Below are 14,789 nucleotides of genomic sequence, written 5' to 3' on the forward strand. Positions count from 1 at the left end.
ACACGCACTTCCACTCTAGGTCTACCTCTACTCCTCTTAACTCTGTTTCTGCTTCCGATATTTCTCTTACTAGGCCTTCATGTCTGAGAAGGTGTCCTACCAACCTATCCCGCCTATTTCTTATTGACTTCGTTTCGTCTCCTATCTTTATATTCACTCTTTCCCTATTTTTTCTTCCCTTGCATGAGTAAGAGAGGTGATTTAGCTTGTTGATCAAACTACACGCAAGAAACTCATGGTCGATCACTGCTGAATGTGCAGGCGTATTGTCATGATGGAGCATATATTCTTTAGGTACCATTACATAATGTATTGATCACTCAGACAGTGAATCAGCAATTGGAAAGCATAAGAGACCACAAAAGTTCATTGTTTTTATTAACACACGAAGTCGAAGACCATCCTGACCTTGTATCATCTTTTCAATCATTACGATCAATTTATTTTTCAAATTCCTAAGTGTGCTTCCACAGTTCACCTATTTGCATCCCTTCTTCAGTAATGAACTCGATATCATACTCTAAAATCAGCGATTGGTAACCAGTTATCACCCTTTAAGGAAAGCAGAAGTTTGAAGAAAATTCTTCGACAAGATTTTCTAAACTCTAAAAGCTCTCCAGTCATATGGTAGTTATCCTGACACTGAATAGGTAATCGAAGTACACAAGATATCGTACAGGTTCAATGCTTTCTTCAACGCAGGAAGTCGCAGAGAATCCTGGTCGTGAGTCATGTCATCACGTCGCTTTTAGAATATTCAATCCATTTGAATCATCCCTCAATACTTCATTTTCCTAAATTTTTCCAAGTTTCAACAAAAGTTTGATGTTGAATCATTGTTCCATTACACCAGCGGAAAAGCATCCCTTCTCTAGATGTATGTTTTCCTTTAATGGTCTGACCGTCACTAACGCTGCAGTGGGTCTCCTTCCCTTCTCAAGAGACTCAGATTGCTTATGTATTTGAAAAAATCATATATATTCCCAAATACGGAAGTAATAGTTTTCGAGTTTTATGGCAACTTAAGACACTATACTATTTGTGCAACGAGGTTACATTTAAGGTAATCATGCATGTGTTATTTAAAAAAGCAATGTCTTAGGGTAATAAGGCGATTACTTGTGAAGAAAGAAATTAAACAGTTACTTAAATCGACGTTTGATTTGAACATTGTAGAAATTGATGTTTGAACATCTTTTAAAAAGGTTTTGGCCTTATGAATACTAAAAATTTTTCTATTTGTCGTATAGTACATTCAACACCTCCACCCCACCACCATAGTAATGTAAACTTGAACTTAATAGTAGTCTACCTTACAAAAAGTAAACCCGGTGACGGAAAAGATTAATCAATTTAAAAGTGTGTAATTGCAAAATGACAACAGAGTTTCTATTTTTTTAGGAGGTAATACGACATGAACATATCGAAGAAAATTTTATGTTGGGTTTGTCTGCCTTGATGGCTGGCGATTTTGTATTTTTACCCTCGGATGCACGTGTGTGTAAGGCTGTAAATCCTCCCAATAACTTATCTGAAATTACCCTGTTTGTGAGGGTGCGTTTTTTCCTTCCGAATCTTAGAGGATTGAGAAATTCACAAGCGAGACATCTGCTGTATCTACAAATAAGGCGATCTATACTTGAGTACCAATTGCCTTGCATGTTTAGACAATTTATCGAACTTGGGGGCTTGGCTCTTCAAGCTGAATTCGGAGATTATAACGAAAAGGTGAGACAGAATTCCTTTATTAGCCTCTTGAAGAAACAAACAGTCTGAATTGATGATTTATTTCTTCAATGTCTTTTATTAATATTGTAAAAACGTATGTATAATTATTTCATTACTCCTAGGAGCATGGCTCTAGGGATTACTTCCTCTTGGAGCACTACGTTCCTGAAATAGTTACGTGTAACCGTGAAAAGTCCCATCAGCTTAAAGAAGAAATAGTTAGATGCCACAAAAGCAAAATAGGTTTGGACGTAATCAGAGCAGAAGAAGAATTTATTAAAATGGCTCAAACGTTACCCCATTATGGAGGTCATTTTTGTATGGCGACATGGGTAAGTGGTATCTACATAATAATATTATTCTTACATGTGTAATGTGTCTCTGATGAATCCTATTCTTTATTAACTTCAACGTAGGGTAGTCTTCGGACTGACGACCCAGTCTTAGTCCGAAGACTACTTGAGTACACACCTGCACTCCTCCTTCCCTGAAATAATCTTCTCATTTCCCGAAAACTAGAACACCCCATATCCTTAACTGTTTGCGAACAGTTATCTAATGTAGGTCTTTGTTCTCCTACTCTTTCCAATAATTCCTTATTTCCTATCTTTTTTTATCCGCAGTATTTTCATCACATCAACACATCTCACTTTGTAAATATATATTCAGTATAATTACAAGAATCAGATAAGATATTTGAGAATCATAAAAATATAGAAGAAAAAATGAGTAGGTATGCTAAACATTTTCAATAAAATTTCAATTGAATTTGTAATAGTTAACGTGATATTACGACTAGTATCTACTATAAAATATTTCGATTACGTCAATAGACTTCACAATTATTCTTTTAGGTGCAGAAAGATAATATTCCGAGAAACGTGTGGTTATTTATTAGTGCGCAGGGGATAAATTTATACGAAAGACTAGACGTTGTTAATCCTTTTAGTTTATCATTATTGGAGATGTTTGAATGGAAAACCATACAGACTCTGTGCTACAGTAAACATTATTTATGTGTTATTCCTCATACCGGCAAAATAAATAAACTGAAATTGAAAAAGTACAAGCTAAAAATGGATTTGAAAAAGTAAGTACTTTCCTAAAGAGTAAAAAAAAACTAGTTTTAATAGCACCGAAGATTAGTTATTTATTTACTTGTTTTTTTTTTCTTTTTGAAGGAGTTACTTTACGTTCAGATTGGCGTCTTTGCATCATCAGTTTTTTCTTCGATTAAAAACTGAGTATATTTCTCTTCAAAGACTATCGGAAGCATTTGGTGTTCCTCTTAAAGAAATAAAGAATGAAACAAATTCTCTGTATAAATTAGAAACATTAACAAACCCCCAACATATAAATTTAGATAAGAACAGAGCAAATGCTGGCACAGAGTTTAAGATTGAGTTTCGATTTCCTTCTAAAAAGTCGAAATCCAATTCCCATGAAGATCTGAAAAGCCAAAGATCAAAAAGTGTGGGCAACTTTTCTAAAGAAACTGGCAATGCTCATGTGTTTGAAGAGTTTCAAAATAAAGAAAACGAAAGGCCTAGGAAAAAACAAGAACAAGTAAAAAATGAAGGGCTTATATTGGACGGTTTATCAAACTTAAACATTTGGGATAAGAGAAGAGGAGTCAAGATGGGTGTACGAGCTTTTAGTAATCGGAGCGGGCATAGGAATTGCAGGTCCATGGAAGCTATGAATGTTGACACAAATGATGATTTAGAAAAGTCTTCATTACAAAGTGTTTCATTGTACTACAGTTCTAGTTCCACAAGATCACTTATGCTGGACAAGAAAGTCAATGACGTTTATGTTCTAGGTGAGATGAATTTATCTTGATTTAATTAATTCATTTTTCCTTTCATTCTATTTAGATACATCTATACACTCCCACGATGTCAATTTTCTACCAAATTTCCATGAGACGTTGAGTCAGTCTCTTTTGGATAAACTCAACGACCTTTCTTTTGCCGAAGAGCGTTATCTGTGTTCCGTAGTAATACAGCGGGACCAAAAAGGAAGTTTTGGTATTCAAATAACTGAAGGGTCTGACGGTAAGGTTTACATTCAATCGGTGATTCCCGGTGGGCCAGCTGATGCTCTCAAAAAGATGAAGAAGGGAGACCAAATAATTGCAGCCAATCAACAAAACTTGCTTAATTACAAGTACGAAGATGCTTTGGAAATTTTGAAGAAGAGTGGTAACACCGTCGAGCTGATCCTTTCACAAACCAAAAATAATGGGAAAAGCATTTTGAATAAAAGTTCTACAAAAGAAAGGTAGGTTTGTATTTTTAGTATTTTCTTATATATGTACCTACTTGATACATTTTTCCTCTTATTCTTTATTGATTATCTCATAACAAAAGAAGTTTCACGCGATCATTTCAGTAAATTCTGAATAAGGTGAACGAATTGTAAATATTTTAAAGACTAAGAGACTAAAAAAACGAAAACAGGCTCCAATTTAACTGTTCCCGATTATTCCATAACAAAAAGATTGTTTTACTTAACTCTCAAGATTAATTAATTTTGGAACATTTAAAGGCTGGAAAATTCAATTACGAAAGGTAGCATTGACTTAACTGACTCGAAGGAGTGCCATCTTCAGTCACTGAAGCTTGAAAACGCAGTGCGCAAACTCAAACACTTCTCATACGCTGGTGGTTCAGGAAGTTCATTTGGAAGCGCTGATACACCTATCGAAAAACACCTTATAGAGTCTTGTTACGATATAACAAATTTTAACAAACACTTCTGCTTGCCCTCTGTGACAAGAACTGCCACAACCACCGATGTACCGTATCACAAGCATATCCGATATGGCTTTGAACCGGAAGTGGTAGACTGCGTCGAATCGAAGGGACTTCCCAAAAAAACGGTGTCTGCTTCTTGTAGTAACTTGAACTATTTAGAAAATAGATCCAAGAGTGATATAGAAATTTCCAAAAGCACCAAAAGGTCAATGGAAGACTGTAGAAAAATAAGTATGCCCATTGCATTACCAAGAAGTTTAGGACTGAGCAGAAAATGGAGGGGCCCCGTTAAATACCCTGTAACACCAATTAAAAGGGAACGTAAAGGGTCTGAAAGTGACGCAAAGTGTTTACTTAATACTTCAGATGATGAACAAGTCTTTATTTAGGGCCAATGTTGTCCTTTCGGTTACCAGGGGTGCATGAAATAGGTACATGAAAGAATAACAAACTATTTGGTTTGGTGCCTATTTAATTTTTTCGTTGTTTAAGTCGAATAGATGTGGATTTATTGATATTAAATAAATTTGCACGATTTCGCTTCCAGTTATGACTTATCTAAGGGACTAAGACGAATTACCTTGACAAATAAAGTCATCTTTCGCATATTTAGCTAAGTGCTGCTTTTGGGGCCTTGTCGTCTTAAAAATATTGTACTGTTTCTTTAACTATCTAACTGTAAGTGTTTAACACCATAAAACTTTTACGGTAATTTAATGCATCTAGAACCACATTAAAAGCCAATAACTTCTAGAATTTAGCGGTTGATTGTAATATTGCATATTTATTTACGTACTTTTATTTCACTACCCTTGGCTTGGCTACCCCTGTACCCATTTTGAATCGGTGTTTTAGCATCACCTTTGCAATTCAACCCCTCCATAAAATCATTTTTTAGTGTTGCGCAAGGTCATCCCCACCGCCACCTATTTCCTACCCCCTCCGACCGTGGACTTCTAGAGTTAGACAAATACCGAAATTTGATAACTTTTATGCAATATTACAGTTTATCTTTAATTTTAACATCTTAAATTAATGTAAAAAGTTATTGAATATCTACATTTTGTATTTCAAGTATACTTTAACAAATTAAAAGAGGCGTAAAGGTATTTATTTATCAATTTCTGATGTTGAAGAACCAAAAGTACACTTCCAAGTAACGTGCCTTGAACGACGACTAAAATTCAAGACATCATTTTTAATTTAAAAAATGATATTAAATCTTACGGTAAAAAAATAAGTAATCGACTTATTAAATAAACAACTGCGAATTATATTTAAAAATAAGTACTTGTTCATTTTGAAACACATTATTGCAAATATAAAGCTGATAAAGTACTTATTAATAATTTTTCCAAGATATGATCATTTCATATGACAAAATACCAATTCGTATTGGTAAATAAATTGTTACTTAATGTTGTTATTATAACCAAGAGATTTAGATTTACTTTTGCTAGACAAGAAGTGAGCCTAATTTATTTTTCCTTTATTTTGTTTCCTACTTGTAATACAAAAATTACTTGATTCCAATTAACAAAGTATATGTAAAGTAATAACCACATTAATGGACTAATAATTAATTAAAAATATGTATATTTTATGGACAATAACAACACATTATGTAGATGCAAACACTACATATGCACAATGGAGTACATAATATAAAACTCATTAAAAATATGTACTTTACTAAATATCGTAATTTTCTACAATTATTTTGTAGTAGATATTTAGAACATTTTTAATTGTAAAATGTAAAATCACTAGCATAGAATCTAATAAATAAATGGTTGTGTGCTATAAATAGTGATTATCTGAGTGTACTGTAAATAGAGTGGAACCTTTTATTCCATTAATCCATCTAAATATGGAAATAGAGTACCTACTGAAACGCAGCAAGTAGAGCAAATAGTAGGTATACTTCAGATGAATGTATTACTTTCAAACTTGTTCAATAGGTAACCGATGACAAAAACAAAGTTTGACATATTTCATTTCTAATTTTTCGGCTTTAACTATAAACCACTAAATTTTTGTTATTAATTACCAATTTTTTGTTTACAATTATGAATTATACAATGCGAGGAATTGGCACTACTCTGGGAAATATCTTATTACCGTCAAATGTTGCTATCTCCTTAGGTAGTACAAGATATGCTAGTAGCTGTTGTAGCAAACTTACAACCAAAGTTCCTTTGATTGCTGGAATTGACCCAACAAAGCAGAAACCGCCTTATTCGTACGACAGAATAATTCATAGCGAAATTTTGCGTCGGTTGGGACCAAGTCATATCGAAGCATTCAAAGCTTATATCAATACTATCGTTCTTTTTGGTACTGCTCTAGCAATAAGTAAGTTTTAAATGTACATCCTTTATTTAATTGCGAATACATCTCATAATAATCAGTCCAAAAGTGAGGCAACAACTATAAAACTGTTAAAAATAATTTTTAGTATTCATTTTATTATAGTTTAAATAATTACTTTATATGTTGTGGGACACTTTTTTCTTTAGTCTTTCTTAATTAACGATAAACTCCATAGGCTATTATAATAATAATAATTTTCTTTTCAAACTTTAAATTACACGCAAGGAAATGTTTTTTTTTTCGATATCTTAAATTTTTAATTACTTTCCTAATTAATACATTAGCTTGTGATAGGTTTTTGCAGCTATTAGAATTTTTTTCTAAAATTTAATTTATAAGACATGTATGTTATATCTGAGCTTCAGAGATGTAACTTATCTAAGATATAAGTATCTGAAATAAAGATACAAGATACGTATATCAAATACCATTCCAGAAAGTTATTACATCTGGTATCTGAAATACTTAATTTAAAAGTATTTTGCATTTTAATTTAAGGTATTCGATACATCACTGCTGAGCTTAGTGTAGTATTGATAATCCATTTACAATGGTAACCCAGCATAGATGTTTTGTTTTTTGCTTCTAGTAAATACCCTTATCATATAATTGCTTATCGATTTAAAAGAATTAGAAATGAGAAACATTTCTGAAAAAAAAAATATTTACAAAAGCTTTTTACGTTTTTACATTATGGAAAATTGTTATACCCCTCTTTTGTAGCTCTAATTTATTTCACCAACTGGAAGGTCATTGTAACTCATATTCCCTTTTATGGTAGTCAGTTTAAGACCGAAGAAGAGAACTAGGCATTGTTTCTATAATTTATGTGATTGACGAACACCTTTTCTCATACCAATGATTTAAAAACCTTTTCTCATACGAATGATTTAAAAATAAACTATTTATGCGGGTTTTCGTATTTAAATAACATTTCTTTTTAACAAAAAAAGTATGGAGGCGCCGGGCATCGATCCCGGTACCTCTCGCATGCTAAGCGAGCGCTCTACCATCTGAGCTACGCCCCCATGTTGAGAGTGCTCATGTTGTACAGTTACTTCTGGAATTTCAATTAAATAAAACAGCTACTTTTTAATAGAAATAAATATTTTAACTTCATGCTATTATTACAAATTAAATTTATATAATTGAACAAATGTTACGTAACAAAAAGCAGATTCATTTATAATTTAATATTAATGATTGTTCAAAATAAATGGCAAACAACCGCTCTACAGTAGCAAGCACATAAACTTTTATTTTCAACAAAATGTTAAAAAGTTAAAAATGTTGGCGCCCAAAATTTAATTTCTGCTTTTCCACATAGTTCAACCGTTTAAAGGAGGGTGGCGCTAATAGTTTTTCATTCATATCGCTCTATAGTTTATGTGTCATTATATTGCCTTATTCATAAACAAAAAATGGCACCTGGTATAAATAACTCACTAATACAAACTTTACCAATCAATTGTCCGTCGTTTGCGGGTTCTAAATATGTAAGTGTCATAATCGTATGTCCGTTAGTTCTGTTAAAGAAAAAGAGGAAAGTTGTTTCGGGTGGAAGTGAAAATTGAATGTCAATTTATTGAAAAACTACTGAAGATATAATCATTTAATTGACACAAATTGATTGCGTGTCATTTGTGCCTGAAGACTGAACTATTATGGTAAGCGGAGTTTGTTTTTATATTATTTAATAAGTAATGATTACAAATAATACTAAATTCTTCAATGGCATTAACACATTAATATAATCATCGATTATCTATGATTCACTAATAGCACACCCGTATTAGTAATATCAATGAAAAATACTATTTGTCTATGTATTATTTGCAATTATTACTAATATATAATAAAAAGATAAATTCCGCTTACCATATTAGATCAGTCTTCAAGTACAAAAGACACGCAATCAATTGGGGTCAATTAAATTATCGTATCTTCAGTAGTTTTTAAATAAATTGAAATTTAATTTCTACCTACACTCAAAACAATTTTTACTTTTTTTAGCATAACGAATGAATGCACAATTATTGTGCTTACATATTTAAAACCCGCAAACGACGAACAATTTATTATTAGAGTTTAAATTTCAGAATTATTTATATTGAGTGCCAGATTCACACGACTAACATAGACAAGATACATATACCTTATCTATGATAATAAACATTTTCTATGAACATTTTCATAGAATGTGTTCATAAAAATAGACGATTCATAACCAAAAAGCTTTCATCGTATGTTCATCGATGTTCATTATTTATCAAATCGTTTTGTGACGTGCTGTGCTTTTAAGTGTGAGTTGTGGAACATAATCCATTATTATAGTTACTATTCAATTTTAGAATGACTTAATTCAGTAAAAGAAACAGGATATTATACAATTTATGTTCTAACAGTACGGTAATATAAGGTGGTAATAATAACCTGTTATATTGGACAAGGAATGATTCCTACTAATCATGGAGAAAATTATTTTTGTGAGTAAATACATATTATTTCGATTTACATGATTTAAATTTGTTTATTTAACTCAAAAGAAACTAACTTGAGACTTTTGCTTTGAATACAATGTAAATTTCAAATCCTCTCCCAAATTATCTTTTGGACGTCCCAAAATTTCATTAGTAGTTAATTTCAGGCTACTGGTTTTTCCACCTTTCGTAAATTCGGTTCTCTTCCAGATTAATTTTTAAATCAACATATTCTTACAACTCTACAACATAAATGATGGCGTCCATTCAAATGTCCCGTTGGGGACTACCTCGGGGCATATCATCAAGTGCAACAGGAGAAGATGCAATACTTTACGAATGGGAGCGTGGAATGTTAGGACAATGAGGCAAGTGGAGATTAGAAAATTTTAAAGTTATATAATATAATTATGAAATATTATAACTGCTTCGTTGGTGATAAAAAATATACATAATAATTTATAATTGCAATTGAAAGTATCTTTTCACGAAAATGTTTAGGATTCTGGTTAATAATGTAAAAAATTTTAAGGAATGTAATTATTTTATTAGCTAAGGGTGAAGAATTCTTTATGGTGGCATGGCNTGATTTTAATGCAAATTGATTATTTTGGCGTGACTGGGGGTCAGGTACTAAAATGACAAGATAGGCAAGTTTTAAAACAATAACAACTTTATTATGTAAATATAAAGGAAATTAAGATAAAAGACATTTACAAAAAAAAAGGATCTTTCCCTCAATGTAGATCAACACACACAAAAGAAACAAGTCTGTTTTACTTACATTATTGGCAGGAGCGTCGCAACCATCATCACCTAGGGGTAGTGTCACCAACACACAGAATTTGCCACCTAGTGTTCTTTTTAAGGGTAGACTTTATCCCTTCGCGTTCCGGAATCGACTGATTGCGAATCAACCATCGATCCCCGTCCACGCGCTAAACTTTCTGATGAACCAGTGATTATTTTGACCATAGTTCAACATGGGTCATTCACTGGTTCCAGAAGTTTCTCTGGTCTTGCTGATCTAATGACAAAAACGACGAAGTCCTTATTGATGACTTCGCGAAGTTCAATAATTTTCCTAACGACCAGAGCTATCAAACTAGCGTCAAATTCCGCTTGCAAAATAGGTAGTTGTTTTCACTTGCTGCCTCGTTGCTATGTGCTGATAAATATGCTTACTTTGCAAGTGAATGAACTCGATATCCGTTCTATTAATTTAAAAAGAATAGCAACGTTATAATTATAAAATATTTAATTAATTTTGAAATATGTTTTAAGGTCTAAAATGGTTTTTTGAATTTCATTAAAATTTCACTGCGTGACAATATGTTTATAAAAAAAAAAAGTTTTAGGCGTTAGAGCAGAAACATTCTGATATTTAAATCAAATCAGAAAATCCGATAGTAGTTGTCACAAAGCCAATTACTGCGATGACAGTTGCAAGTCAGGGCTTCCCCACGATGCCCGAAATTGATCACTATCATTTTAGGTTTTAAAAGTCCAAAATATTAGCTTTAGGAAAGGAGCGTCAAAGCTGACCAAAGTCAACGACAACGGGTAGGGAGTTTGGCATTAATTTAAATTAAATCCCTCGACCATTGCTAGTCAAGACAGGGCTATGCTTTTAGGTCATGAAACCTAAGGTTGTAGCCCACAACAAATCGTCAATTGACCGAAGTTAATGACTAAGCTGACAACTGCAAATGAAAACCTACACAAATGCAGTTGTCAAATTGTGGTCCCACGATGCCTAAAAAAGAATGACTGCTTTGATTTTAGGCTTTTAAAACCCAAAATAAAAGCTCTGGGAGCAATGTCAAAGCTGGCATAAAGTCAGCGACAAAGGATGGGAAATTGGTATTAACTTGATTAAGATTCCCTCGGCCATTGCTGGTCAAGGGCTGACCGCACCTTTAAGTTGTGAAACCCAAGGCAGCAGTCCCCAAAACAGTCGTCAATTGACGTAAAGTCAATGACTACGGTATAACGCCGTGTTGGTCCCACGATGCCGGAAAACGATCACTACGATTTTTGATTTTTATAACCCAGAATCATAGCCTTAGGAAAGGAGCGTCGAAGCTGACAAATTCAACTACAAAGGGTAGCGAGTTCGGCAATAATTTAAATTAGTTTTTTGACTATTGCAGGTCGGGGTGTTCGCCCTAATGAACTGTTGCAATTGTCACCGTGTTGGTCTCACGATGTCTGAAATTAATTACTGAGATATATCAATGTTATCCTCATGCCAGTCAAATGATGAAGGTATTAATATACAAATATACCTAACAGTTTTTACGCATTCCAACCCTACCGATAACTACATGGCATGTCTGACCTGGTATCACCATGGAATGTAACATTCTACAGCTACTTCAGTTAATAATACCTAGTTAAATTAATATTAATAAATAAATTTTTTTATTGATTTGGTGTCAATATGGTTATCAAAAAATGTCCTAGAACATAATGCATAGTATGATGAGCATATGTTACTTCTTTGTATAAATCCGTTACATCGTCCATTATTTGGTTGGGGTTGTAGATAATTGCGAACTTCGGTTTATCGAAATTTTGTCTAAAAAGGCTTGGTTGGCGTTTATAGCTCCACTACGTTTTGCTTATTTTGTCCCAAAAATTGTTAGAGAACTTAGGTTTGCATTTCCAATATCCAATTTAATTTATTAATGTTTTAAATTCTGGTATTGAAAGCTGAGGGTTTAATAAGTAAAGGAATTCAGTAGTGCTACTGCAGCCTGACGCTCAGAATACTCTGCAGCGAAGCGGGTTGTATATATCAAGGACGAACAGTCCTTAGCCAATTTAACACTATAATTTAATTTTAAATTCCAATCGTAGTGGTAGTAATGTTACAGTGCGGGTCGAAACTTGTGTAAGCAACTAAATGTTTGGATTTTAATAAAATAATATAATTTTATTTGAAACATGGGCAATCTATGAACATAATTACATTTTTAAAACACTTAACACTATTAATCTAAATGAATATTTTTCACTTTCTTTTGTATATTTCTCTAATGTGGGCATTTTTACCTTGTGTCCTGTACATTACAATTATCTGTACGATATTTTTGATAGATAGTTGCTTATAGTTGAAAATGCAGAAAAAAAACTGTTAACTCTATTTGGAAAAATTAGGATGAGAGTATAAAACTATAACAAAGTAATAATAGTCAAATAGATACCTCTTAATCAAAAATAGAGATTGATTTGATTAAGAACAAAAGTAATGTATCCATATTTTTCCATAACTTCGATGCTTAAAAAATCGTTGAGGCACACATAAGAACATTATTTCGAAGCTTTCGAAAAGTCGTTCGATATACCAGTATGTACTCTTTCTCGCGATTTAAGTAGGTTGTACACAGGTCTTACACATTTACGAACTACGGCCCTGCAAACTATCATCTAATTTTGGCAAATCGAACAAAATTAATATCTTCCCTGGACTTTTAGACACACTTGAGAACATCAATTTAGAGCTTTCAAAAAGCCGTCGCATGCATTAATATGTGCTCTTTCTGCCGGTTAGAGTAGGTTATGCCCAGGTCTTTACATTTACGAACTACGGCCCTGCAAGCTATCATCTAATTTGGTAAAATTCACATCTTCGCTGGCCTTTTAGGAACACTGAAGAACATTAATTTGAAGCTTTCAAAAAGCCGTTGCATGCACCAATATTTGCTCTTCCCACCGGTTTGAATAGGTAATGGCCAGGTTTTTACATTTACAAACTACGGCCCTGCAAGCTATCATCGAATTTTGGTAAACTTTTATTGTATACAAATTCTTTATAAATAACAATAAGGTACTTCTAAAATTATACTGCAATTACCTAGTTTCCATTTGATTCGTTTAATGTTTAAAAAATTTAGTTCTTGTATATTTGGTCGAATTTTATTATTATACCACAGGAATGCTATAAACCCACAAGTCAACGTTATCATGAAGTTATATATGTTTTTATAATAGTTTGCAATTAGATTCATTTTCTTTTATATGACTTTGGCATTTTTAATAGTGGTTAATATCAAATATAAATTAACTTGAGGTAATTTATAGTGGATTNGGGTAAAAATTGAGAATATTTCATATTAAAAACTAACTCACTTCGGGAAGATTTCTACATTGTATGTATATTTTTGTTTTGTTGATTGTATTCTTTATTTTTTTAACCGTGTCAAAGTATGCAATTCGCACAAATTTAACATTTTTGTCATAATGTGTAGTTTAAGATCACTAAACTAGATAAATAAACGATAATAAGAAGAGTTTATTTAACTAAGAAATCATCTGATTTGATTACGTATAAATTAAACCACAGAAATAAAACATACTTATTTGCTAATGATTAAATTGTAATCACAGTAAAATAAGTACGTTATTTTGTGTATTTATGAATTAATCATGTTACGGTTGAGCCCTGATAATACATAAAAAATATAAAAATAAAAGTAATGCCTACATCTATAGTTGTAAAAAAACAGTTTATTCAATTATTCAAACTTAATGTCATTTGTAATTATTTATCTTTTATTTTTAATCATGGCTTTACGTATAACTTATTTATTTTGTTCTCAATTCGACTAGATAACAGTAAAAAACATTTTTATTTGTGTACATCACTATTTCTTTGCCGATTTTAAACCGATTTTGATTATTTTTATTATTGGATAGACAATATCTCAAGGAAGGACAGAAAACTATTTTTTTTTATTAATTATGGTTTTATTTCTGAAGTAGGTCTTTGTCTCATCTTTGAATAATTTATATACCAGAACATCCCGTAATTCAATTTAGTAGCATTATTTTCTTCTCTAATGCTCTCTTTTTAAGTTTTCACTGTCTCTCTCGCTCTTGTATTCGGTTATGTTTAGAGTAGTGGTCAGGCGATGGAACTCTCACGAAGCAAAAAACACATTTAGCTCAATTCTGTAAAACGGGGATGAAACTAGGTACGCGATTGGTTAAACCCTCGCTGACATCAGATTTGACGCTTCTGATTGGCGTTTGCCTACGTCATCAGTGCTTCGTGCATTAGCTACCGCAATTTGGCGACAAGCTTGAGACAAGTTTGGTGCATTATAAGTGAATAATCTTTCGTAGGGTTAGGATGTCTTGTTCGCGTCTTTTAAATTCAACTTGCCGAGTTAATTTTTTTCTACGTGGAATATCTTGAAAGATCAGATTGATTGACTCATACTGTATATTATTATTTTTCGCAATTATCTGCAGAATAAATTAAATTTTCGGCGAAATAGATGTTTTTATGAATTTTATACATCTATGAAAGAAGACACGCCTCATCGCCATTTTAAAAGTATGAGTTTTACAATTTTACTTACTTTTTTGTAAGTTTTTTATTCTATTCCATTATATATTTACTTCATACAATAGTTAATTTGTTATTTCTCTATTTCTACAG

At 32.4% G+C, this 14,789-nt stretch overlaps 2 protein-coding genes, 1 long non-coding RNA gene and 1 other non-coding gene across 5 annotated transcripts in view; 3 read left to right on the plus strand and 1 right to left on the minus strand.

The window, feature by feature from the left end:
- LOC108742156 (FERM and PDZ domain-containing protein 2-like) overlaps positions 1-5,753 on the plus strand; it is a 152,892-nt gene extending 147,139 nt beyond the window's left edge. For both annotated transcript variants that reach the window (XM_018477221.1, XM_018477222.1), the window contains exons 8-13: positions 1,402-1,728; positions 1,851-2,060; positions 2,583-2,818; positions 2,910-3,550; positions 3,606-4,011; positions 4,279-5,753. In XM_018477221.1, coding sequence (XP_018332723.1) covers positions 1,402-1,728; positions 1,851-2,060; positions 2,583-2,818; positions 2,910-3,550; positions 3,606-4,011; positions 4,279-4,876 — 2,418 coding nt within the window. In that variant the 3' untranslated portion in view covers positions 4,877-5,753. The remainder of the gene's footprint in view (positions 1-1,401; positions 1,729-1,850; positions 2,061-2,582; positions 2,819-2,909; positions 3,551-3,605; positions 4,012-4,278) is intronic.
- A 519-nt stretch (positions 5,754-6,272) lies between these two features.
- Positions 6,273-7,774, plus strand: LOC108742157. The gene is made up of 2 exons (XM_018477223.2): positions 6,273-6,842; positions 7,584-7,774. Exons 1-2 carry the CDS (start codon positions 6,557-6,559, stop codon positions 7,667-7,669), a joined length of 372 nt encoding a protein of 123 aa, XP_018332725.1. The 5' UTR covers positions 6,273-6,556; the 3' UTR covers positions 7,670-7,774.
- A 41-nt stretch (positions 7,775-7,815) lies between these two features.
- Trnaa-agc lies at positions 7,816-7,888 on the minus strand. Its single transcript has one exon. It is a non-coding gene; the product is annotated as a tRNA-Ala (tRNA).
- Positions 7,889-8,275: 387 nt separating this feature from the next.
- On the plus strand, positions 8,276-9,708 carry LOC108742160. The gene is made up of 3 exons (XR_001938622.1): positions 8,276-8,356; positions 8,960-9,346; positions 9,551-9,708. It is a non-coding gene; the product is annotated as an uncharacterized LOC108742160 (long non-coding RNA).
- The last annotated feature ends 5,081 nt before the right edge of the window (positions 9,709-14,789 follow it).

Source organism: Agrilus planipennis, unplaced genomic scaffold, assembly GCF_000699045.2.
Source record: "Agrilus planipennis isolate EAB-ADULT unplaced genomic scaffold, Apla_2.0 scaffold324, whole genome shotgun sequence".
Classification (NCBI taxonomy): domain Eukaryota; kingdom Metazoa; phylum Arthropoda; class Insecta; order Coleoptera; family Buprestidae; genus Agrilus; species Agrilus planipennis.

Bases quoted from the DNA above. Each gene is read 5' to 3' on its own strand.
- LOC108742157 (XM_018477223.2), top strand. From the start codon at position 6,557: ATGAATTATACAATGCGAGGAATTGGCACTACTCTGGGAAATATCTTA. The intron at 6,843-7,583 runs GTAAGTTTTAAA...CCTCTTTTGTAG, and splicing joins TGGTACTGCTCTAGCAATAA to CTCTAATTTATTTCACCAAC.